General features: G+C 37.9%; 1 protein-coding gene across 7 annotated transcripts in view; it reads left to right on the top strand.

Moving 5' to 3' along the window:
• Nucleotides 1-22,531, top strand: part of LOC112559415 (protein inturned-like) — a 48,109-nt gene extending 25,578 nt beyond the window's left edge. For 3 of the 7 annotated variants that reach the window (XM_025230654.1, XM_025230655.1, XM_025230653.1), the window contains exons 3-18: nt 7,716-8,520; nt 12,728-12,813; nt 13,294-13,503; nt 13,612-13,724; nt 14,051-14,140; nt 14,452-14,686; nt 15,157-15,210; nt 15,648-15,710; nt 16,166-16,390; nt 16,540-16,589; nt 16,814-16,915; nt 17,205-17,490; nt 17,996-18,099; nt 19,119-19,308; nt 19,926-20,071; nt 21,527-22,531. In XM_025230654.1, the coding sequence (XP_025086439.1) occupies nt 8,244-8,520; nt 12,728-12,813; nt 13,294-13,503; nt 13,612-13,724; nt 14,051-14,140; nt 14,452-14,686; nt 15,157-15,210; nt 15,648-15,710; nt 16,166-16,390; nt 16,540-16,589; nt 16,814-16,915; nt 17,205-17,490; nt 17,996-18,099; nt 19,119-19,308; nt 19,926-20,071; nt 21,527-21,644 (2,349 nt within the window). In that variant the 5' untranslated portion in view covers nt 7,716-8,243 and the 3' untranslated portion in view covers nt 21,645-22,531. Of the gene's footprint in view, nt 1-6,879; nt 7,158-7,715; nt 8,521-12,727; nt 12,814-13,293; nt 13,504-13,611; nt 13,725-14,050; nt 14,141-14,451; nt 14,687-15,156; nt 15,211-15,647; nt 15,711-16,165; nt 16,391-16,539; nt 16,590-16,813; nt 16,916-17,204; nt 17,491-17,995; nt 18,100-19,118; nt 19,309-19,925; nt 20,072-21,526 lie in introns of those variants that run through there. The other 4 variants (XM_025230656.1, XM_025230658.1, XM_025230657.1 and 1 more) reach the window with 4 other exon arrangements.

The raw sequence follows: 22,531 nt of genomic DNA, 5'->3' as shown, positions 1-22,531 counted from the left end.
ATTGAACAGGAACATTATAAATTAAGGCTTTCTCGAACTGCATACAGTTAACCGGTTTAAAGACGGAGTCTGAGCTAAAAATAAAAGCTGTGGGCTTCCATTCTGAGACAGCATTTACGACCCACTGTCAGGAAACGAATAGTACAGTACTCATAGTAATCCTACGTACCTGGTCCTGTTGCAAGGGTACTTTCAAAAGCAACAGCTTTTATTCACAAGCGCTGAAGTCGGCAAGGCAAAGGCTCTCCATAGTAAATATCTTCAGGTGTTCACAGGTAGCTCTTATTCCCTTCGGAGTACTTCAGCCGTGAGCACATACCTTTTTGTACGGCCGCCGAGGTCCAGCAGCGATAACATTGTCGTCTGCTTCGAGAGTTTTTAACCTACGTGAGAAATGTCTGTCACCTAATTAAAGGATCAGACTTGGCTTACGCAGAGGCGTGTCTGTCGTTGCTCGAAAAGAAACGGCTTTTGGAAGATCTCCGCCTGCCCAACAACAATTTTGCTGTGGCTCACGAGAGGCCATCGACAGAGACATACAATGTATATCCAGTCTCTGTGCACAGAGGTGTGTGCCCCGTGTTTCGATGTTATCGTTTCCTACAACGACAAAGCTTTAGTTGATAGTAACATTTTTCATCTGGCGTCGAGGAAGTCTCACGATAATGAAAACCGTGTACGACAAGGAATTTTTTTTTTCTCTACGTGACGATACTCCTAACATAAAAGTGATCCAGTGTTAACAGTTTGCATGTGAAAAAAAAAAATAATAGCGAGAGTTTTGGATGAATCGCCTTGTCTTCTGCATTAGGTTTGATATGTAGATCAGCTTGGACACCCGATCCGCATTTTGAGAGTCCCATGTCTTAGTGACCAGAATGGATATGAAGACCACAGGAACTGAGAGATACGTCTCTTGTACTTAGTCTCCTAACCTGACAAACCATGACTAACAATTCGTGTACATCTGTAAAAGATTGCAGACACATTCACCCAATGCAATTAAAAGTTTTTTTGAAAAGCTGATAAACGACTGAAGACGTACCTTTGAAAAACAGCTTTCCATTGGACGAAGTTATTTGCATCGAGACATCTCTATCTATCTGTTTGTTTATAGAAAACTTCATCGTTACCGTAAACATGTAAGGCAAGACCATATTAAACAAACGCTGTCACTTCTTTCTCGATTGAGGTTTTGCCAAGAAGAGAGAGAGAGAAGTGCCATTTAGTGAATGCTTATTAGACTGCTTTGCATTTCGTGAAAAAGAAATCGTACAAAAGTCTTTATTTGGCATCATACTAAAAAATAGTTTTATGGTCTGAGAACAGTTAGGGATACCAAACAGGTTGAATGAACTTCTTTCATCCACGTTTAACCAAGCGAATCTTACACACGAAAAGAACCTCTCCAACGCTCCGAAACTCGCTTTTGATAAGATTTTATGAGCCAAAAATATGGACGGTCAGCTGTCGCGAAACTTCACTATAACATAAAAGACATCAAAGAACTATCCCGCTCACAATCTGATCACATACTTTCACTTCAATAATCGCTTCCACTTCTACCTCGACTAAATGGTTCTTTTCACAAAAATCACTGCTTTTGTAGGATGCAAATCTTATTACAAGTGTCCAAGTTTCCGGAGGGTTAAGAAGGAAGGAAGGGTGGGCAATACTGGGTGAAGGAGGGAAGGTTGATAAAGCACGCCGGGTATTGAAGTGACTGAAGTATTCGTCTATATTAAAATGTCATAAGGTGCAATTAATGAAAGTTTTTCCGCGGCGCAAGTCTGTTTCAGGAAAGTGTTTAGGTTAACCGGTGCACTCCATTTTGCAGCTTACAGGGCTGTGACAATGGGTTCTGTATCGCAAAGTCGTATATTTCCGCTAAAACTAGCCAAGTGGAAAATATATGGCAGACCCGGCACCAGTGCGGATCAATTTCACGCTCTCTTGATCTGCAAAACGGTATTGAACAACCAGCCGAGGGGCCGAAGCAAAAAGTTTTTAAAATGTCAGCGGCAAATGACATCACCAATTCAGAAGTAAATAAAGGGCCAGACTGCTGCATGTTCATAAGTCGGCTAGTGCTGTGGGTAATTTCTGAACTATTTTGTCACGCCCAAGACCATTAAAAGTTCACTATGTTTGGAATGTGAACATAGAGAAAGAGAGACAGACGGAGACGTGTAGGTTTTAATTGCTCCTTTCCTTTCATCTGACATACAAATATACATAAACATTTTTTTTCCTTTTCGATACCTAATCTTTTAAACAACAGGGCAAGCAGTGCTCAATCCAGCGAAAGGAACGAAAGGAGGAAGTAATGAATAACGAAAAAAAAATTATTTCAGACAACAGTGATTACAGGTGATCGAAACACTTCCAAGAACGGTGTTCCAGTTTAAAGTCGCCTCCTGGAGAACATAAAAGCTTAGTAAAAGGATTTCCTTGTCCCGACCACGCACGCACACACACACACAAAACACGCTCAGCCCATTAATTTTGAGAGTCGAGACCAGACAACCTGAAGTTAAAGTCATAATGCAATCAGAATCGCATAAATCTCCCTACAGTTGTGCTGAGATCATAATACTTAAACGACAGTATGCACGATGTCAGGGTTGGCAAAGATATCATAATACTTCTAGTCTGGGAAGCGGGTGGGTTTTCAGGCTGTACAGTCACGAAGCACAAGATTTACTCGATTTTAAAACGGGGTGAGGCTTCAGTTGTAGCTTGAATCGTTTCCCTGGAATGCTTGGAGGGAAAGGAAATGAATAGCAGTGGAATCGGCTGTTAATAAAGGTTTTGGAAACAGTGACCTTGGTTATTCTGGTAGAAGAGTGTAGGGGGTAGAGGGGGTTGGGGCAGTGCATGACGTATGGCAAGGTGCTAGCAAACTATGCCAAGTCCTAGCACTCGTGTGGTATTTGCAATATGCGAGGCTGGGTAAAGTGCCGCTGGCAAGACTGTCAGCGTGGCTCCATTCATCATATATCTCCTGCAGGTAGAGGCTGACATGGGGAGGCAGATGTTGACGTTTTATCGCCAGGCGGAGGTGTCGTATAAAACCTTTGAGCGCAATAGACGTCGCTAACGTCCCGTGCCTCCGCCTACAACAGCCACCGGAGATGGACTAATGTGTTGCTTGGGTTTCCAATGAAAGATTGGAGTGGGGGTGGGGTTCTGGGTGGTGGTGACGGGGAGTAAGAATCGTAAAGCTGTCAACAGGTAGAGATGAAAGACGCGAAAGAAGGACCAGAGACGGTAACCGATCTGCTTCCTTGAAACTGTGACGGGGTTTGTGTCTTTGTTTCCAACGAACACCAGCGCTCATTGACAAGAAGATGCTATACCCCAGGGACAGAAAATATTCTGATTTACATCAGTACCGTTATCGTTTGTCCTTCTCAGTGGTACGTGGTGCAAAAGATGTGGTACGAATGCTTAATTGTTGCTTCCGTCCGTCCCTTTCTCTTACAGTGAGTGAGGGAAGAATAAGCAACAAGAAAAGTTTGTTTCTGCATCAAAGCTGACATTCCGATCGTGAGTGTAGCCACCAAGTAAAAGTACGAGGTACAAGTATGCAGCTGCCTTAACACCTTTTCTTGATGACACTTTGCAGTCATTTTACTAAGCAATTTTTTTTAACAGATTTAAACCTCGACAAACGAAATACCATCGAATTAATCATTTTAATGATCGACATACCTACCGCACTTTTGTTTTCGGGTTAAACCATAATAACCATTTATGTGGCTGCTCGAAGTACAATCAGAAATCTGTTCAAACTATATATGAAGGTTTAAAAAGCGCAGTCTGTGGTGAGAGACCAAGCCACTGGGAGCATAGCAAAGACAGTCTAGTAGGCAGAACGACGAAGTCAGCTGGACGATATTTCTTGGCGCCTTATGCGCTCCAGTTGGAGAGGAGAACATGAACTGATAGCCTTTGGCAATTACTAAAATAAAACCCAGTCTGTTAAAGTCTCGATGTAACCTGCTGTATGATCAACGCACTCGAAAGGGACCTTTAAACGCTTCATACTGTGGCGGTGCTGTTGCAGACGACGCAGGAAAGAAATGGGAGAGGAGAGGACTATAGCTTGGAATAGGAGGGTGACTGCTGCATGCATAGACTGAGAGGCTAGTACTTGAAGCATAACGGTCTGGCAGTTTCTATAAGCCGATTGCCTGAAAGTATGCGCCAACAAAACACCACAAGGTACGCATACAAATTCGACGCCACTGCGTGAGTGGGCCCCTGAGTACCCGCATTGCCACCCAGCAATGGCGCAGTAATGGAAAAGGCAATAGCTGTTTATTTCTTGAATAATATTCGGCGAGTTTGAATGTTTAACAAGCTGAAATACCGTAAAGACCAGGCCAGAAGTCCAAAAGAGTGCGACATTGCTCTTTAACCCGAATTAACAGCAATGTGATTATGTCAGCCTCAAGTTCTTTTATTAGACATTGCATTTTATGAGTTTGAAACATCTGTTTAAAAACTTATTACCCCTGGGCTTTCCATTCACATTCTTTCAATACGGCAGTGTTTTGTTTGTTTTTTTCTCATCCAACATAATTATTACTGCTGGAAAATTTCCCCTCGATTACCTAATAATAAAAAGCACATTTTATTCGTTTCAAAAGGACCTTTTTTTTTTTTTAAAAAAAGGAAACGTTTCCTAGTGCACGGAGTCGTTAAACGAAACACAAGAAAACACTGCTCAGCTTATTCAGAAATCGAGAGACTTTCAGACTTTCAGACTAGAAGTCATCGTACTTTGAGAGTAGTTTAATCCTTCCCTCCTTCACTCACTCCCTGGATCAGTCAGTCACTTTTTATCAGTTCGCCCGCCTTCCTGTCAATCCTTCCTTTCACTTCTTTTTTTAAAATTTAGATTTTATCTATTTTTAAAATTAATTGCTTAAATCAACATCTGCTGCTTTGTTGCGCCTTGCAAATAAAGTATAATAACGGGTGCTAAAATAAAACTTTCTTTCAGTTTCGCTTTCAAGTGTATAGAAATCTTTACCCACACCCCTCTCACCCAATTCTGTTCAGTTCTCTTTTTTTCTGAGGGTCTTCAATCAAAAGAAGAATTAGTTCCAAATGTTTCGCCAGAGAAGAATAAAAAGTTGACTACGTGACAATTAAAGCAAAACTAAAGTTAATGAAAGGACATTGACATGATTAATGTCAAAGGGTAAATGTGGCGTAAGACAATAATTGAAATCAATAGTCAGTGCGTGACTTTGGAAATCTTTATCTGATATAATCAGAGAAGAAACATTTTGTAATTGCAGTGACCATTATGCATACTCTTGACGCCGGGTGGACTGAGCTAAATGTGATGTCAGAGAGGAAAATTATATATACAGCTAAAACCTACGTGGAGTCGTTTATGCACGGATTGTAATATCGCGCAACATTTTCCATTCGGCACTTTTGTGTAATACGAGGAACGCCAAACGCCTGCAGCGTGACAGTCCACAAAAGAACGATCAGGAATCCAGGGGTGGGATTGGGGTTGCATGGGATAGAGGGTGTCGAGGTCGACAGGAACGAATGTCTCCCCCGCCCCCCACACACACTTCCTTCTAACCCACCCTCTACTACTGCCTGTATTCGTAGTGTATTCTGTTGACCGTCGCCCTCGCCAGCATCGCAATCATCGACGACCTTTTTACAAATGGTCATACTTACCGTTTGGGTCGTTGCGAAAACTTCGCGTGTCTGCAAGAGAGTCTTTTCTTTGGCGGAACGGAGGAAGACCATACACCCCACCCACCACCCCTTGCCACACACACCGGCAATTCACCGCTGCTTCTCAACTTCGCGAGTCTCCCAAAGAAGATTGTCCTGATCAGGGCAATGTCGCAAACTGTGCACTTTTCATCTTTATTGAGCTTTCGCACCTGGCTTAGCGTCTCCGATCGAAGGGCTTGTGTCTCAGCCAAAGCTGTACTTGGTCTTGCCACGTGTGGGGGTCGATCGAGAAGTGCTGTGATGTCGTACCCGACTTTCTCTGCACAAGACAAAACTTCCCCAAGTCTAGCAGCCGTGACGCCGGGGTGGGGTAGTCGTGGAATGTTTGGAGACGGACATGTTTGGGTTATTTCGTGACTACATATGTAATGATTTGACTGGCATGTTTCAGCGACAATCGTATCTTTTTGGCACCTGCTCCTTTCTGCTGATGTTTTTATTCTCGTGATAAAGCTGACAGATTGACAAGAAGACGCTCGATCGAAGAGCGCCCCGCATCGCACATGACAAGTCGTTCTGATTCGCTCGAACGATCAAAGTGAAAACGGTGCCGGCTCCTGTCGTAGTAATGTTTTGCAATGAAAGCCTTGCAGTGATAGCCAAAGCTGGCTCTATAATGCTGAAAGAAGCGAAGACATTTTCGAGTGAAGATAAAAAGCTTAATTTTGTGAGCTTTTCTTAAGCCCTTAGATAGGCATCTACACGCTAGAACGCGTAATAACATTAACAGTCAGGGCAATACCTTCTTTATATATATATGAAAAATTCGATAATGCCTTCGCTTTTATAAGTATGTGAAGTGCTTCTGTGTGTGTGTGCACACGATATAATTCAGAAAAGTATATAGAAATGAACTGGAGAAACCATGCAGTGCTCGTAGGAATTTAAGATGCCTGCCTGGCTTGGGGGGTATGGGGGGAACTGCATGTTGACGGTACAGAACGACGTTCATATTCTTCAATATTAAAGCCCTATAATATGAAGGATTAGTTAATTGGATGCCTGTTCAACATAGACACTAAATGCTTTGAGGAAAAATAAAATTCTGTGCGAGCCGCGATGGTTCGATCGTAGCATCACATCGCACGAAGACGAACTCTTCTAAGCGGAGATAAATAAATCATAGCAAGAGTAGTAGAGCAGACAACACATCGTTTGGCTAGAGTACAGGATACATTTGAAGTTTGGACATCAAAACATACGTATACGTGTTTTATTTGCTATGTTTCACTTACAATCAGATCAGTTATGATGGGTAAGGTTTTTGCGATACCCACAAGGACCATTCTTTGATTGATCATTGTACGGAATGCAAACTATATTTGGTGTGCTTGCCCGTGCGGTATGTAAACTACGAAAACTACGAAAACTTTTTTGAGAAAGTGAGCTGAAGTTGTAGTTGATGATTTGTCATAACTGATATAACTTTTAGCATGCCAATTGTATTGACCCAGTAACCGAGCACAATCGATCAGTTCTGATGACACTGTATTTGTATAGGTTCCATTGCATTTTAAAGTCTATTTTTGAGGTTTTGTCGTTTGTCATCTGATTTACTGCAGGGTTGCAGTTATACTATTGATTAACATATGTTCATTTCATCTAAGAGTTTCCTTCCAATTCTAGTACCATTGCTATTTCTTAAGCTTTCTTTAACTTTTAGTACTGTTGCATTTTGGCTCATTATTGGTAGCAGTAAAACCATTATAATTGTTTTAGCTATTGTTACAGTAAAGCTTACTTTTCTTTTGCTCATTATTATTCGTTTTTTGGTGGTAAATATTTTTCTTTCCTCTTATATTGTTCTTGTGCACTGTAGTCAGTAGCCTAGAGGTTGCTTGACTTCAGGTGAAAAACATCTGCATTGATGTATAGATGATAGAAAACTTGGGTCCATACATCATTCATTCTTGACTAAAAATGCATAATTTCTTTTGCAGTTCTATAACAGGCAGCCACAAGGCAGCTAACTGGCAACAGTTTGTAGGGGAAGATGGCAGTGTCTTCTTTGTTGAGCTGTCCAGAGTAACAAATGTCTTTCTGCAAGGTAGAAACAAGGAGACAGACACAAGCAGCTTATGCTCTTACTGCAGTACAAGGTCCACACAAAGCTGCACCAGTGAGGACACAGGATATTCTTCAGATGCGGAAAATCAGTCTAGTCATTCAAAACAGACTACTAGCAGCATAAGCAAATCTTTTTCCACATCCAGCAAGTTTGCACCTTCTGTGACCTCATTACCTGTGTTTGCAGATTTTGAGGACGATGATGGTGTTTCAGTGGATGTAGCAGACTATGATGAAAGTGAGACAAACTGTGCATCCAGTAACAAGTCTGGTCCAGGCAGTTCTTGTGGGCATACTGCATTTAGGACAAAATCACATTTATATGTGGGACATTCAGAGAACTTGTGCTCTTGTGGTCAACATCCAGGAGGATGCCCCAGCTCAGGTGACAAACTTACATCATGCCTACACAACACCTGTTTAGGCTGCATGGAGCAAGTGGAGTGCAAGTCACAGAAATGGATAAAGGAAGTGATCATTCGAACTGGTGGTCACATGTGGGATGGACACCCTGGAGTTGGCTGGCTACAGGCAGTTTTGGGCATAGTACCGGAAAAGCCCACCCACAGAGTCAAGATGACAAGGAGGAGAATGCAGAGAGAAGTAGAAATCAACAGGTAGTCATCAAGGGCTTGACTCCAGATGGTCCAGCTATAAGAAATAAAGAGCTATTAATAGGTATGTTTCATAATCCATTTTTTTACATAAGCCAAAACAAAGTCTATGCTTTGCTAAATAAAAAAAATAACATGTTTACTTGTTGCTGTCAATTCATTTGATCCTCTTATGCAAAACATGGCTAATTCACATTTTCCCCTTTTCTGAAGCATCAATGTTTAGTGTCCATAAGCTACCCTCAATTTTACTAAAGCTTCTATAATGAGCCAGAACACCTAGGATATTGTAACTGCTGTTGATTGAACTTAAATTTTCAAATGCATTTTTCAGTACAAAATACTCTCTGCTAACATTCCAACTACTGCTTAGAAATGAAAATATAGAACTACTTTTCTTCTTTTTGATCATTTTCTAAATATCTTCGTTGATGTTTCTTATATTTGTCAATATTATTTACAAAAATATTTATTTCGTTTCACAAGAAATTTGTCCGGTTGTTTGCATGCCAGTTTGAATGGTTTATTACATAGACTTGCTTTATTTTAAGAAATTTAACTTTTTGGTTTTATAACTACATGGTGGCAGAGATAAGGATCATTGAGCAGTTTTTTCTTCCTATAAACTGATTTTCTCAGTATTACTTTTAGTTGCAAGATATGGCATGGCCATGGCATTCACAAAGTCACCGAGGTATGCAGAAAATTTAAACATTAAAAAATAAGTTTATCAAAATAAACTATAAAATACAGCAACTCTAAAATATAATTAAGTTCAGAATGTGCAAAAGTAAACTGTCTTCTACAATCTGTCCATACACAGTACTTCTGTGTAACTGAAAGTTCAGCATCATTTACCTCATCCCTAGCAGAGCTTTCAAACTTATATTGGTTCAAGGTTTTCTAAAGCTATAAGTATAAAACTTCTGTTGTTGACATAACTCATCATGATAACTAATAATAGAACGTTTTGTACTTTATTTACTTTTAACCTTTGAGCAGCTATAAGTTTAGTTAACTTTTTGCATGAGCTTTGTACTTAAATTTATTTTGAGGGTTGCTGTTTAGATGAAAAGTAAGACCAATAAATGCATTTGAGACTTGCTGAAAAGATGACATATTAATTGCTTTACAAAGAACCAGAATACTTCAGCTGCTATTTAATAAAGGATAGTAGAAAATTCTTCAAACGATTTCTGTCACATATATTGGCCAGAGGTAAACAGGGTGACTGAGCTAATAGAGGCTCATGTATTTGGCAGTTCATTGCACAAGTCAAGAAGCCTTAACATGCTGATCTTTGAATGACCTCACACTGACAGACATATGCCTTTGAAAATTCAGCTCACCTGATGTGGCTGATAAATGAGGACATTAAAAGGCATTTGAAAAGCTTTTGCCTAAAGTATTGAGTACCTTAATGGTAGGATAACTGATAGGGGTTTCCTTTGAGTGGTTGCTTAAACTAATTCCGACAGGCACAGTTTATTTCAAAGATTTACATGCAAAGGTCAATCTCAGCCTCAGAGAAAAATTAATTTCGCAGTATGAACAGCACTCAGTATGGAGTCTAACCAGTGGTAGTGAGTTCATGGACAAGAAATAGACTACATGAGGGCTAAGACATTAGGCATGGACTTGTTTCATCATTTTTTCCCTTCAGTTTTTCATGTTTGCTTTGCACCTGTCAGTTTTATTAGGCAGAAACCTGTTTTTTTGGTCACAGTTGTATTGCTCATGGAATGCATATTACTCATTTAAATGTTTGTTGCATGCACTCAGTTATTTACAGCTAAAAAAAAAGCTTCCATTGCTGTGGGGGAAAAATATCTTTTTTTAATCTATTCATTCACTGTAGTGCAGTGATTTAGTTCCATGTTTAGTGAACTTCATTTTCATGTGTGTGCGTTACAGTTGGTTGAGTTTCAAAGCTTGTTGCTATATTCCTGGGAAAGATTACCTGGGTTATGATTAAAAATGTCTACACTAATACTTTTAAACTTTTATTTTTAAATTTGTTTTTGATGGTATTGGAGCTGGCCCCAAGAAAATTGATTCTCTAACACTTCATTCCTCAATGACCTGAAATGTTTTGGTGACTACTCTTTTTAAAAAAACATCATTCCTATCACCTTACAGTTGTACAGCTTTATAACATTGATACCACCCTGAGTGTAGCCATGTCAACAAAATGATTATTTAAACCTGAATTTTCTCAGTGGCTACTTGTACCTTATCTTGGATGATTTGGTCTTTCGTAGTGGTAATCACTCTTTTTTGCTTTATCCTTAGTAGAGGCTATGTCTGCATACCACAGATTCAGCCTATAAGAAAAAGTCTTTTGAAGTTCCAGTTTATTAGGTACAGAATATCAATAACATCAATATATTCAATAGAAAAATTATTGCAGGTTATCTCAGTAGCTTACAAAGAAAATGTTCAACTGGTAGCTGCTTATGATCTCTGTTAAATACCTTCTGAAGGACAATTCACTTTCATTCCCACTGGTGGAAAGACTTGGCTTAGGTCAATATCAGATTGGAGATGGCTCTAGAAAAATCCTAGCTTCGTTTGAAAAGGACTATATTTGACACCAATAGCGAGAAGGTCAGAAAGGGCAGCCATGATAAAATGCAGCACAGGTTTTTAGGGTGCAGCAACAAACTGATTTAATCATTCTTTTCACCACATAGAGTTTTGTTTGCCTTTAGCACGCACTTCTGAAAGGTTCACTCTTATTCAAATTTTGTTTGTAAAAGTGGAAGTGTTTTGAGTTATTCAGTGGCAGTGATGGTACATTTTTTTTAATTGACTGATTTAGATAGGTGTAAATGGGTGTCTTTTATTGCATTTCAAAAAGGCTGGGAACAAATAACCTCAAATGCTCTGTAAAACCCCTACATAGCAAAGAACAGAGCGGACACTTTATAAATGCATACACTGACGTGCACTCACACACATGCTTGTTTCATGTCACCTACTGGCTTATGCCACAAGCAGCTCCTACACTTCACACATAATACCATCTTGACCACTGCTTTATTGGTAATCTTTGGAAAAAGTGGTGAGTAAGCCTCTACAGAAAATGGTGATGTTAACATGGCATCACTGCACAAAATCTTTTCACAAAGACACCACCAGTCGGCTTAGTTTACAATCAAAGTGATCCATCAGTTATGGGATGTTGAGAGTGGCCTCACTTGGAAAGGAGATGCACGCCATCAGATTTTTAATCCCAGAGAAAGGACCATGAATAGAAAAGGCTTATTTTTCTGTGATTGTGCCAGCTTGGTTAAGGGCCAGATCAACGATGACCTTATGCCCTGCAAGCAAGTTCCAGGGTGAGAGCAGTGAAGAGTGTGCTGCTGGAGCCAAACCACATATAAAGCTGCCCAAAGAAGGAACGTCCATTGAAGCCTATAATGTTTGCTCATTACACAAGTGAAAGACTGGCAGAGGTCAGATGATGTAGTGCATAAGCTTTACGATCATTTTGAAAGACATAAAGTCAGGACTGAAGACGGGCATTCTAGAAGTATTAAGTGACTGGAGTGCAGAGATCAGTCCAGATGCTTTGCAACAGTGGACAGAAACAGTGGGCAAATTTGGCCTAGGAGGAATAAAGGACATAGGCCTACATCCTGCTGCACATCCAGAATCAACAAGGTTATATCCAAGGTCTTAATAAACCACAACATTAAATCAGAAGTTTTCATGAATGGAATACAGCTAGAAGAAGTGAATAGTGTCAAGTGTACTTGGGAGCCACCATTTCCAAAAAAGGGCAGCTGCACACTAGAAATCTGCATCAAGATTACAACAGCAACTGCAGCAATGGCCATTCTTTTGGGATTTTGTGCAGCAGCATCATCAGGTTTACTATCAAGAATTGACTGTACAAGTCCCTCATTGGCTTTATGGATGCAAAGTGTGGACTTAAGAAAAAGCTTTGAATTTCATATATGGAATGTATGAATTTGCATGGAGCATGATGGTCATGAGAAACCTCTTCTGGCAACAATAAAGCCTTGTCAACTAGTGTCTGTCAAGGACACACAAACTGACAAATGTCCCATATCTCATCTGAAGTCTGTATCCATTAAATATGAAATTCTGTTTTTTAATTGATCCTTAAGATGCTTAAAAGGTACCAGTTAAAAATTGTTTGGCTTGCCTTTATGTTGGAAATTATAGGAAGGAAGGTACAAATACAAGTTACAAATGTGATACACATTTTTTGAATCCACCAAAGCCTGTTGTTTTGTTTATAGGTGATCACATATCCAGTATCAATGGCAGAAAAATAACCTGGAACAACTTAGAAAGCGTGGCAAACCTCCTAAATGGCACACGAAAGGTAAAACCAGAACCTTCAGATTTTACAGATATTGATAGAAAGAACGAGCTGGTATTTCTTTCAACTGGGTAAAAACTATCTTAAAATAATATTCATAGAGGGAAGTATTATTTGCAGGAAAATAGTCCCTTACATTTTTAATAACTTCAAGAAGCATGTTATTGATGTTCACTCAGCGACTTGCATGGAGAATGCAGACAGAGTAAGTTGAGGAGGCTGGCCTTGAATAACTATATCCATAAATAAAGAAGTAGATCTGTGTTGCTTTTTCAGAGAAGACTACATGTGACAGCAAATTATCTTAAAGTTATCATCGAAAAGATAGCTAACTGCAGAAGCAATTTAAAACATCAGCTAACTGTACAGAGTCAATTTAAAACAGTGATGTCATCTTACAGCGATTTTATTTCTCACTTACCCCATTTTTTTGTTCTTTCCTCCTCTCCTCTTCTGCTTAGACGGGCTTACTGCTTTGTTTAGGTGCGGCTAGTAGTTGAAAGGACAAACAACCAATCGTCTTCACCCAGAGATAGGAACACCCTGCTTCTGAACACAGCTAATATCACCAAGTTTTTATCTCACAGCAGCACCAGTGGCCACCGAAGTGGAAATTGCCATTTGCATTTGAATGGCATGCATGTACTGTATATGTCAATGGATGGTGTATCATCAGATCATGCAGAACAGAAGGTTAGAAAATTTTACATTCTTAAAGTGGATGAAAATGATATAAACATGATTTATAAAGTTATAACAAATGATGCATCTTTTCTTTTTCCCCTTTGGTATGGCTGCCAGGAAGATATCTTGTACAAGTTTCCAAAACAAGACTCCATTCTTTCTGAGCTGCGCGGATTGTACTACACTCTCACACATCTCCTGACTGATGATAATGTTGCTAACTCAACACTGTAAGCCTTTTCTTTGCATAAAGAATTCTTTGTATGTTTGCCTAATTTGTTTTTAAGAATTCTTTAAGTGCTGCAGATTTTGTCATGAAATTTTAAAAGATTTACTTTCTCTTTCATTTTTATAATTTATCCCAGCTAATATATTATAGCATTGTTTTACTGCACGTTTATTTTACCTGTTTATGTGTAGTTTTTAAAGGTTTTGGTTAAATTGGCTGGGGTTTTGTTTAAATTGCTCTTTTAAAAAATAAAATATTGGCTTGTCTTTTAGGATAAAAATAGTAGCCTATGCAGATGAGTAAATGAGCTATGTTTTTTCCTTGTAGTCTAGCATTAGTTATAGGTGGAAAGGTTGTCAACATCTATTGTTGCAAAGAGGGCAAGGACTTGCTTATCGTGGCAGCTCCAGCTGACAGGTTGGTAAGGTTATTATTGTTTCTGCATAGAGAAGCCATCTCAACATACTCTGTCTTATGTCCAGCTTCATGATCTGTAGCATTTGTTTTACATAGTGTGAAATTCTAAAGACCTCTGTCATTTGGCAGCTGTAACAAGGCATACATTATTTTATTAATAACTCAACTTGTCTGCCCCTGTTAAGTGCAGACTGTGTCCCTTCTGTTAAAATAACTATTTTATTTTATATCATAATCCTAATATTCCAAGTTTATGTGAGATTTCATTTGAGAATTTAAATTGACTTTGAAGGTATTTCCTTTGTTTACAGGGTGCTAACACACCAGCTGAAGACACTGGTCAAAAATGTCCAGCGCTTGCTCCGATGTTTGTTTGGATCTGTTGAACTGGCATTCAGATCATCACAGCATCACTCCGCGATTGATGATTTCTTAGGATTTCTCATCAGTTTTCTCAGTCCCTCTTTCAAGATGGGGAAATACATAAGATCCAGACATGCTATGTATGGTTATATAGCTTATCTTCCACTACCAGGTGATATACAGGTAATTTAGTTATTTGTATAAAATGTCAAGAAATAAAGGTACCTGCTGCAGTGTTAAATTGTGTGTATCTTTTCATGTACTGCTACCTCTTTTTGTATGTTGCTGCATCAGATATTTTATATTTGTCTGTTTTGTTGTTTGTGCTTGTGAAGATGCATTTTCAATATGAGCTTAGTGGTCCTCCTAGTATTGGGTCTAAAGATTATCATGTGTTTGCGCCTGGACAGCTAGTAATAACTGTCATTAGATGGTGGGCTTTCATTTCTGTCATGTTAAATGTGCATTTTGTTCCTGAACTAATTCTGGCTCCAGTGGCTGGTTTGTTCCTTTGTGGGCTTTTAAGTTCACAGTATGGGTATATAAGTTATTATAGACAACTTTAAATTACAACTTATTTCAAAACATTTATGTTTAGCAAACACTCATTTAAAACAAGCCTAAAGTTGATTGTATTCTGACTTATAATGCAGATGGCTATCAGCAGCACTCTGACAGAGTTTGAGTCAGCAGAGTTTGCAAACATGGTAAGTCTCAGAATCTCGAGAAGTTATTTTATATGTGTCTAATGCAGTAATAAAAGAGTTTGACAGCAGCTTAGCAATGGCAATGATTTACAAAAAAAAAAAAAATTAGTAGCTTACCTAATGTACATTATGTGAACTGTATTATTTATAATTGTCTACCGTAGAGAGGGACATCGCAGCTGAATGATACATCCTCAGCATATTAAGAATATGTAGTGTGAATGAACAAATACACACATCTTTATTGACAAGGGTAACAGAATAAGCAAAAGCTATGCTTTTAACATCTTTGTGAATATATGGGTTCATGTATTGATAATGAAAGAAAACTTCTAAGTTATTTTGATGGTTTCCAGCACAGATATGTTTACTTGTTATTGCTAATTGTGATTTGAGTGGACATTCTTGTATGACGCTGTTGTGACTTTTAATTTCAGTCTGAAACATTCTACGGGTGTAGACGAATGTTTACTATTTTGGGATCCCTGGTTTTCTATAAGGTAAGTCCTGTGTTAGATCCATACCAAAGATGTTTTTCCCTGCAAGGCTTTGTATTTAACTGTGCTAAGTTAAATTCACCAAGCGTAATGATGGTTTATCTCTGAAAAAGAAGAGAGAAGATTTTTCATTAATATTTGAACATTTTTTTTCAATATTACTTCAGTTAACTAAATCATTTGCATCTTTGAAATTCTTAGCATTTCTTTTCATAAAAATGCTTTGTCAAAATTAATTTTTTGTTGTTTTTGTTGTTTTATTTATCTATTGTTTGTGCTATATACTGCTAGCTTGTTGTCAGCCTGTTGGCATACAGGACAGGTAATGGGTATTAAGTGGTGCAGTCTTCTGACATTTTGAAATGATGATAAGCTATCATTTATTAGAAGATGCTTTAGGTGTTTCCAGCACTTCTTTCAGACTGGACATTACATTTCATTCCTTTTGTCTGTGGCAGGGCCATGCACTGTGTAGTCACCTGGGTCAGGAGGATACTGTTGATATCTTTTTCTATCTCACCCATGCTGGATTGTTACACTTGACTGCTCGTCATCGACTACATCAGTTGCTAGTGTGGCAAGAGATTTTCCCTACACGATTGTGTCATGATGTGACAGATACAAATAGTGTGTTTGGATATTCTGAACCTTATGCTCGATGGTTTCTAATGGTTGTTGGCATGGTAAGCTGATACATTTTTAATATGAATAGATTTAAAATTGGGTTTAAAATATGGAAATTTAATTGATTTTTAAAAAAAGGCAGATATCAAGGGTATAATTTATACAATTTTTTAAAATAAATTTTCTCATGGAATTTCATTTTTGTCAGAAAAACCTCCTGTTGGCAACTCTTTTGGAAGCAGGTGGCTGTGCAGCTCAGTAAGTGCTCATGATTCATTAATTGTTACTTGCTATACAATGCTTGTAATATATGTTGCTATATTTCTATATGCATAATGTGTGCTATGAATATCAGATATGCATTTGTTTATTGGTGCTTTATTAACACTTTGTTATATTACAGGCTTTAGTCAGTTAATTCTGTTATACTCCAAAATCAGTAGATCAAATTTCCGAAGCTGATTAACTATTTTCATCTTCAGAATCGAAGGCACATGCCTGCCCGATCCTTTTTATGTGGACCAGGCCAGGGCAACAGCCTTACATTTACAGTCAGGAGACATTATCTCTGCCTGTGAAAGAAGGTTGGCCTTTTACATTTTTAATATCGGAACTGGGCACATATGCGTGCATGCATGCACACACACACACACACTCATGCACATGTATAGAGAAGTCTCTTTAATTCATATCACCTCGCATCCAACGCAACTGCAGAAATGTAATAGCATATACATATATATGTACATTTGTATACGCTGCAGATTTCTCTTTTTATGACTTTTTCATTTAGTTTTGATACACAAGAAAGAAAAACAACTTCATATCAAATCCAGCTTTATGATTCTTTCAGTTTGTTTCACTGGTTTTCAGATTGTGTGGTGAAGGACTTCCACCTACAGTCAAAGTAGACAAGCTGACCTCTACTCACAGTACATCCACTCCTGTTATTCGAAGGTTTGAACATTTAATCAAAAGCCCCACCTCCATCTCCTTGAACTTCGGCAGCAACATCTCTAGTCTTCCAGCACTCAGCAATAACACTTTGCCAGCAGGCTGCAGCCTGGGTAACTCACCAACTAGGCATGAATGGAGGAAAATATCTTCGGAGTCTAATGTTTCTGTTGGAAACAGCAACAGTGGTGAACAGCTTTTCAAGGTAATATTCCAAATTTTCAGAAACATTCAAAAATTGTTTTTTTTAAAATTAAATGCTTGGAACTGGGTATGGATTGGTGGAGAGGAAGAATATTAAAGACATGCAAAATATGTAGAGCTTAGGCTGTATTGTGAAAAGCTGTTAAAAACAAGGGGAATGACCTTGCATTGTGAGCTGAATGTAAGCTACATCCAGAAGAAGCCAGAGACCAGAAAAAGGGACATTTATTATATTTTCACTGATGCTGAGAGCCATGTTTCAAATGCAGATGGTCTTACTTCTTGTATGCTGCAGGGATAGTTCTTTCAAACTGTTGTGTTCCCATTCTGTATCAGTTAGGCTGTGTTTCATATCAGATTAGAATAGATTGACTGTTTCCCAGGGTTTCAGGGTTTTGACCTGATGTCAAATTAAATAATATGTAAATTTGAAGAGCAAAAATAATGGAAATGATTTAGAAGTTTTGTTCATCTTTCAGTGATGAGATTACTTCTGTGTCTGCTAGGCAGCATCCGGAATACTGGGGCCCCATTATCCCCCTGCAGAGTACAACCTTGTGCCTATCACCTGCCCACCATTTGTTGTTGACAGTGATGTCAACATATTCAAGTATGTTTTCATAACATTCTTAACTTTTAGCAACTATTACGTCTGGGCGTATCTGTGTCCATTGCATTCAATAATTTTACGATAAAAATATATAAATAAAAAGTAACAAATTCCAAGTATTTAGGTAGGCGAATCACATTTGAATAGAGTTATATCCTATAAAATGGGAGCAGGAAGATGTTAATTTGAAGTTTTGAATTTTGCCAGGTGTACCTTTCTTTTAAAAAACAATGGCACCACAAATCCACACATAAAGATGACTAGCAATTTTTCACCATGTTTGAGTCTATTACAAATTATTTTTCATCATAACGTTTGTTTAAGCCTGCATCAAATTTTCTTTCTGGAAATATATAGGTTTGATATATTTGATTTCCATTGGATTTACATAAAAGTGATATTTCCTGACTTTGAACTTTAATTGTAGTTTTGGTTTATATCCCTGTCATATTTAGTGTACTTTCTTTAACTTTTTATTTTGAAAATACCCTTACTTCAAATTCATGCATGCCTGACTCTCAGAATCAGAGGTCAGGCCTGGACTCAAAATGTTGACATAGATTTTGAAATATTTGAATATCCCATTGTTGTGACATTTCAGAAATTGTGCAAGGCGAAGAGAAAATGCTAAAGATGATTAGTTTATAGATCTTATCCTTAACTCACTGGACTTGTGTATAATTAAGCATTATTGCATCAGTGTGGAGTGACCAAAGGTCAAATGACAACTGTAGCTATTGTTCAGGCACAGCTTGTTAAAGTACTCTACCCAACCCAGAGTAAGTGTGTGTGTGTGTGCACCTACAAAAGATCGTCATTAGTAATGGTCCCAATAAACTATAAAGGGTCAGAAAATGGGGTAACTTAGTTCAGTTTTGTACTCATTTTATGAGCATGTGGGAAAAAGCCATCCTTTAGATTTCTTAGCAGATACCAGATATTTTGTATGCATACAGTGAAATGCTAGCCACTATTTTATTTCATTCAACAAGGATGTTTTGTAATTTTTGTCATTCTAGACTAGGCTCAGGAAAAGACAACACTGTGCTGATATACTGTCAGCTGAACAGACATGAATCCAGTCTCTTTTCCTCTTCTGGCTCCTTTAATAGCGATGCACCTTCATCGTTGCAGAGACAACTGGTGGATAATTTCTGGCGATGTTGTGCCATGATACATGCAGACTTTGTCAAATCCATACATAGAAAGGTTGATTGCTATTCTTAATTCTTTAAATTTTGATTTCAATGATTTTCTGTGGAAAGGACCAAGTTCAATGAGTTTAAATGATCTGTTTATATCTCTAATAGTTTTATCTCATCTCTTTATGCAAATCTTCTGTAATATTAAGTAAATGTTGCTTTATTTGTTCTTAATTATGTGTTTCACTTATTTGTTTCCAATGTGCAAAAAAATAATGCAGTGTTGTGGCAATGAATGTCTACAGAGCCCTTAGGCTTTTGACTTTGTTTAAAGAAATCCTTTGTAAACAATAGCAATCACTGCATCTGACCAGTTATATTTTGATGTTTATGTATGCAAGAACCCTTGTTTGATGTCTCTCAAAGCAGCCTCAAAAATATCACACATTTTATTTCTGAATCATTAGTTACCGTAAGCAAAACAGCAGTTTATACAGCGAACTGAGCTATTGATAGTTGATTGCAAATTGTACATAATGTGTTATTCTTCATTACTGACTTCACTCTTATTCAGGACTATTTATCGTTCAACGAATTAGATTCACTGCAAAAGTTTTGTTTCAAGATATCTGTTATTTCTCTATCACATGGTTATATACTCATTTTCTTTCTGTTTCTGAGTAGACCAACAGAGGTGAGTGTTTGCTGAGTGACTTTGAGGCTGACTGCACATTGTCCAGCTGCAGGGAGCAAGGAGTAATGTTTATGATCACATCACATGACACAACAGATAACAGAAAGCCTCTATCTCTTGCTTATTGGGTTGTTGGGTGAGCAGGACTGTTGATTCACTTTGTAAGGAGATCAGGATACTAGCATGTAGATCAATGAATTAAATTTTTTAAAGCAAAGGTTCAAATCATTGTCATGTTGACTTAACATAGCTGTAAAAGGCTCACTATGTCCAGAACACAAGTTTACTATTTACTACCCGGTTTTTTTTTTAGGTAGGTGATGCTGATGTTCCTTTTTTAACTTCAACGCGTAACTTAGGTTACATAATGTCTGTTGACAAGTCTCTTGATTGATAAGTATGTTTCCAACATCTGTCATTCTGCATACTACAAACTCCAGAAGGTCATCTTCATTCGCCATTCTCTAACCCTCTCAACCACCAAAATTCTCATCTGCTTATTTGTTCTGTCAAAACTAGACTATTGCATTTCTCTTCTTGCTGGCTGTCCAAAATATCTGATTCACAAGCTTCAGGTAATTCAGAACTCCGTTGCTTGTGGACCACTTCTTCACTCTCTTCATGGGTAACTAAGCAAGGATAGACTATGTGCTGTGGATTCTTTGATGGCACCTCCCCTCCACTACTTTACTAAAATCTTGTCTGTCCACACTCCTATCAGACTCCTTCATTCTATCCCTCCCTTAAAGACAGTAACATAGACAACAGACATTCTTCCTCTGTGCTGCTAAGAAGTGGAATTTCTTTCACATCACATTTGGCACCCTGACTCCAAGGCTACATTCAAACGTTCTGTGAAAACATATTTTCACTAAATACTATCCCTGAATTAGTATCCTTAACGCCCTTTGCAACTTTGTCTACAAGGGCATGAAACTGTTTTTTATTTATAAATCTACATTAAAGAGGACAAGTGAAATTGAAAAACCGTTCAGTCAAGTTACAATGGTCTAAGGGAAAGAACTTGTAAACCTCTATCAATAGTATAACATCAGTATCCTCCCTTTAGGTTGTGCAAAGTTCTAGTACCTCACCTATGTGAATAGTTCAGTAGTTCGGTATGCGGTGTATTCTCTCAGACTGTGCTATATTTCATACGTCAACAGATCACTGTGAGGTATCTAGTGAGGCAGTATTGTGCTATTTAGGCAGTTTGCTGTTTGGCATTGAAAGTTATCCAGTCACTGGCTAAAGAAAACATGCACCCTTCTGCTATAAAGCAAGGCACACTGTTCACATGGCTACAAAGCTTTCTCAATGCACAGCTGCAAATGATTTTATGATTTATTTTTTGTATTTTTGAATGGCTAACGAAGAGTGCTGTTATTTTAATTGTAATTATGTAGTTTTGCTGAAATTTCCTGTATTTTGGAAAAGACTTCCATCAGATTCACAGGCAATGAAAATCTCAGTGCCAAAGAGCTTATTTATTATGTAGTTAAGGCCAAGATCTGATGAACAAACCATTCTATGGGCCATTTATAATTTTGAATTTAATGATTATTTTTATATTCTCTTTCTCTATTTACAGACGCAAGCTATGGTACCCTCAACTGAGAGAAATCTTTGTGTGCTTCCATGAATCGACACCTCAGAACATTGTTGAACTGGCCTTCAGGCTTAGTGCTGGAAATCTGGAGCTGGCATGATTATTGCAATTTTTTGTTTTCCTGTTCATATAATCTGCCTACTTAAGGTCATAAATGATCATTGTGATCGTGAGCAATGTGTTTTAGACTTTGAAAATCAGTACCTTTTTAAAATTATTCCATCAACTTCATGCAGTTTTCAAATTAGATCTTATGCAGAAGCTACAATTTTGTGTTCTTCAGATATTTATTGGTAAAAAAAATATGCTTCATTAAATATGAGTTATAAAACAGCAGTGGTAAATATCTCCAGGGCACTTAACATGCATTTTGTTTTTAAATGACAGCAAGTGTTCAGTGTTGTGTGCAATAGACCCTTGACATGGTGTTTCTTTTTTGTGTCATGGGAAAGACCTCTTTGCAAAGTGAAATTACCTCATAGTGGTTTGCTTTGCCGATCGCTGATTATGGAAGATCAGTGTCATAATCATGTCACTTCATTATACATTCATGTTCATTTTATTTTGCATTGTTGGGGAAAAAAGATTTGGCATTTATATATTATAATTGTATTGTGCACATATATACATGGATATTTATTATCATTAATCTATTGCTGAAACTGATGAACAGGATATGTTTGAAACTGGTCATTTTACAGTTTTAGAAGCCTTTGGTGGCTAGACAGACGTTGATGAGAGGAAAAAATGGTCAGGAATGTCATGAATGCATATGCAGAATAATCTCTTATACTCTCATTGCAGAAAAGTCTATTTACTGTTCATTTTAAAAATCTGTGGCAATCATTTGTGTAGCTATGAACATATTTTATTCAGCCTCTTCCAGACAGACCAAATATATTTCACCCTCAGCTAATGGTAATGATTTTGGTCTTTTAAATGAAACGGAAAACTTGTTTTTTTCCTGAATAAAAAATGTAAATAAAC

This window comes from Pomacea canaliculata, linkage group LG3 (genome assembly GCF_003073045.1).
Source record: "Pomacea canaliculata isolate SZHN2017 linkage group LG3, ASM307304v1, whole genome shotgun sequence".
NCBI classification, from domain to species: domain Eukaryota; kingdom Metazoa; phylum Mollusca; class Gastropoda; order Architaenioglossa; family Ampullariidae; genus Pomacea; species Pomacea canaliculata.
The sequence above is the reverse complement of the archived record's forward strand: the minus strand, read 5'-3'. Positions and strand labels throughout refer to the sequence as shown.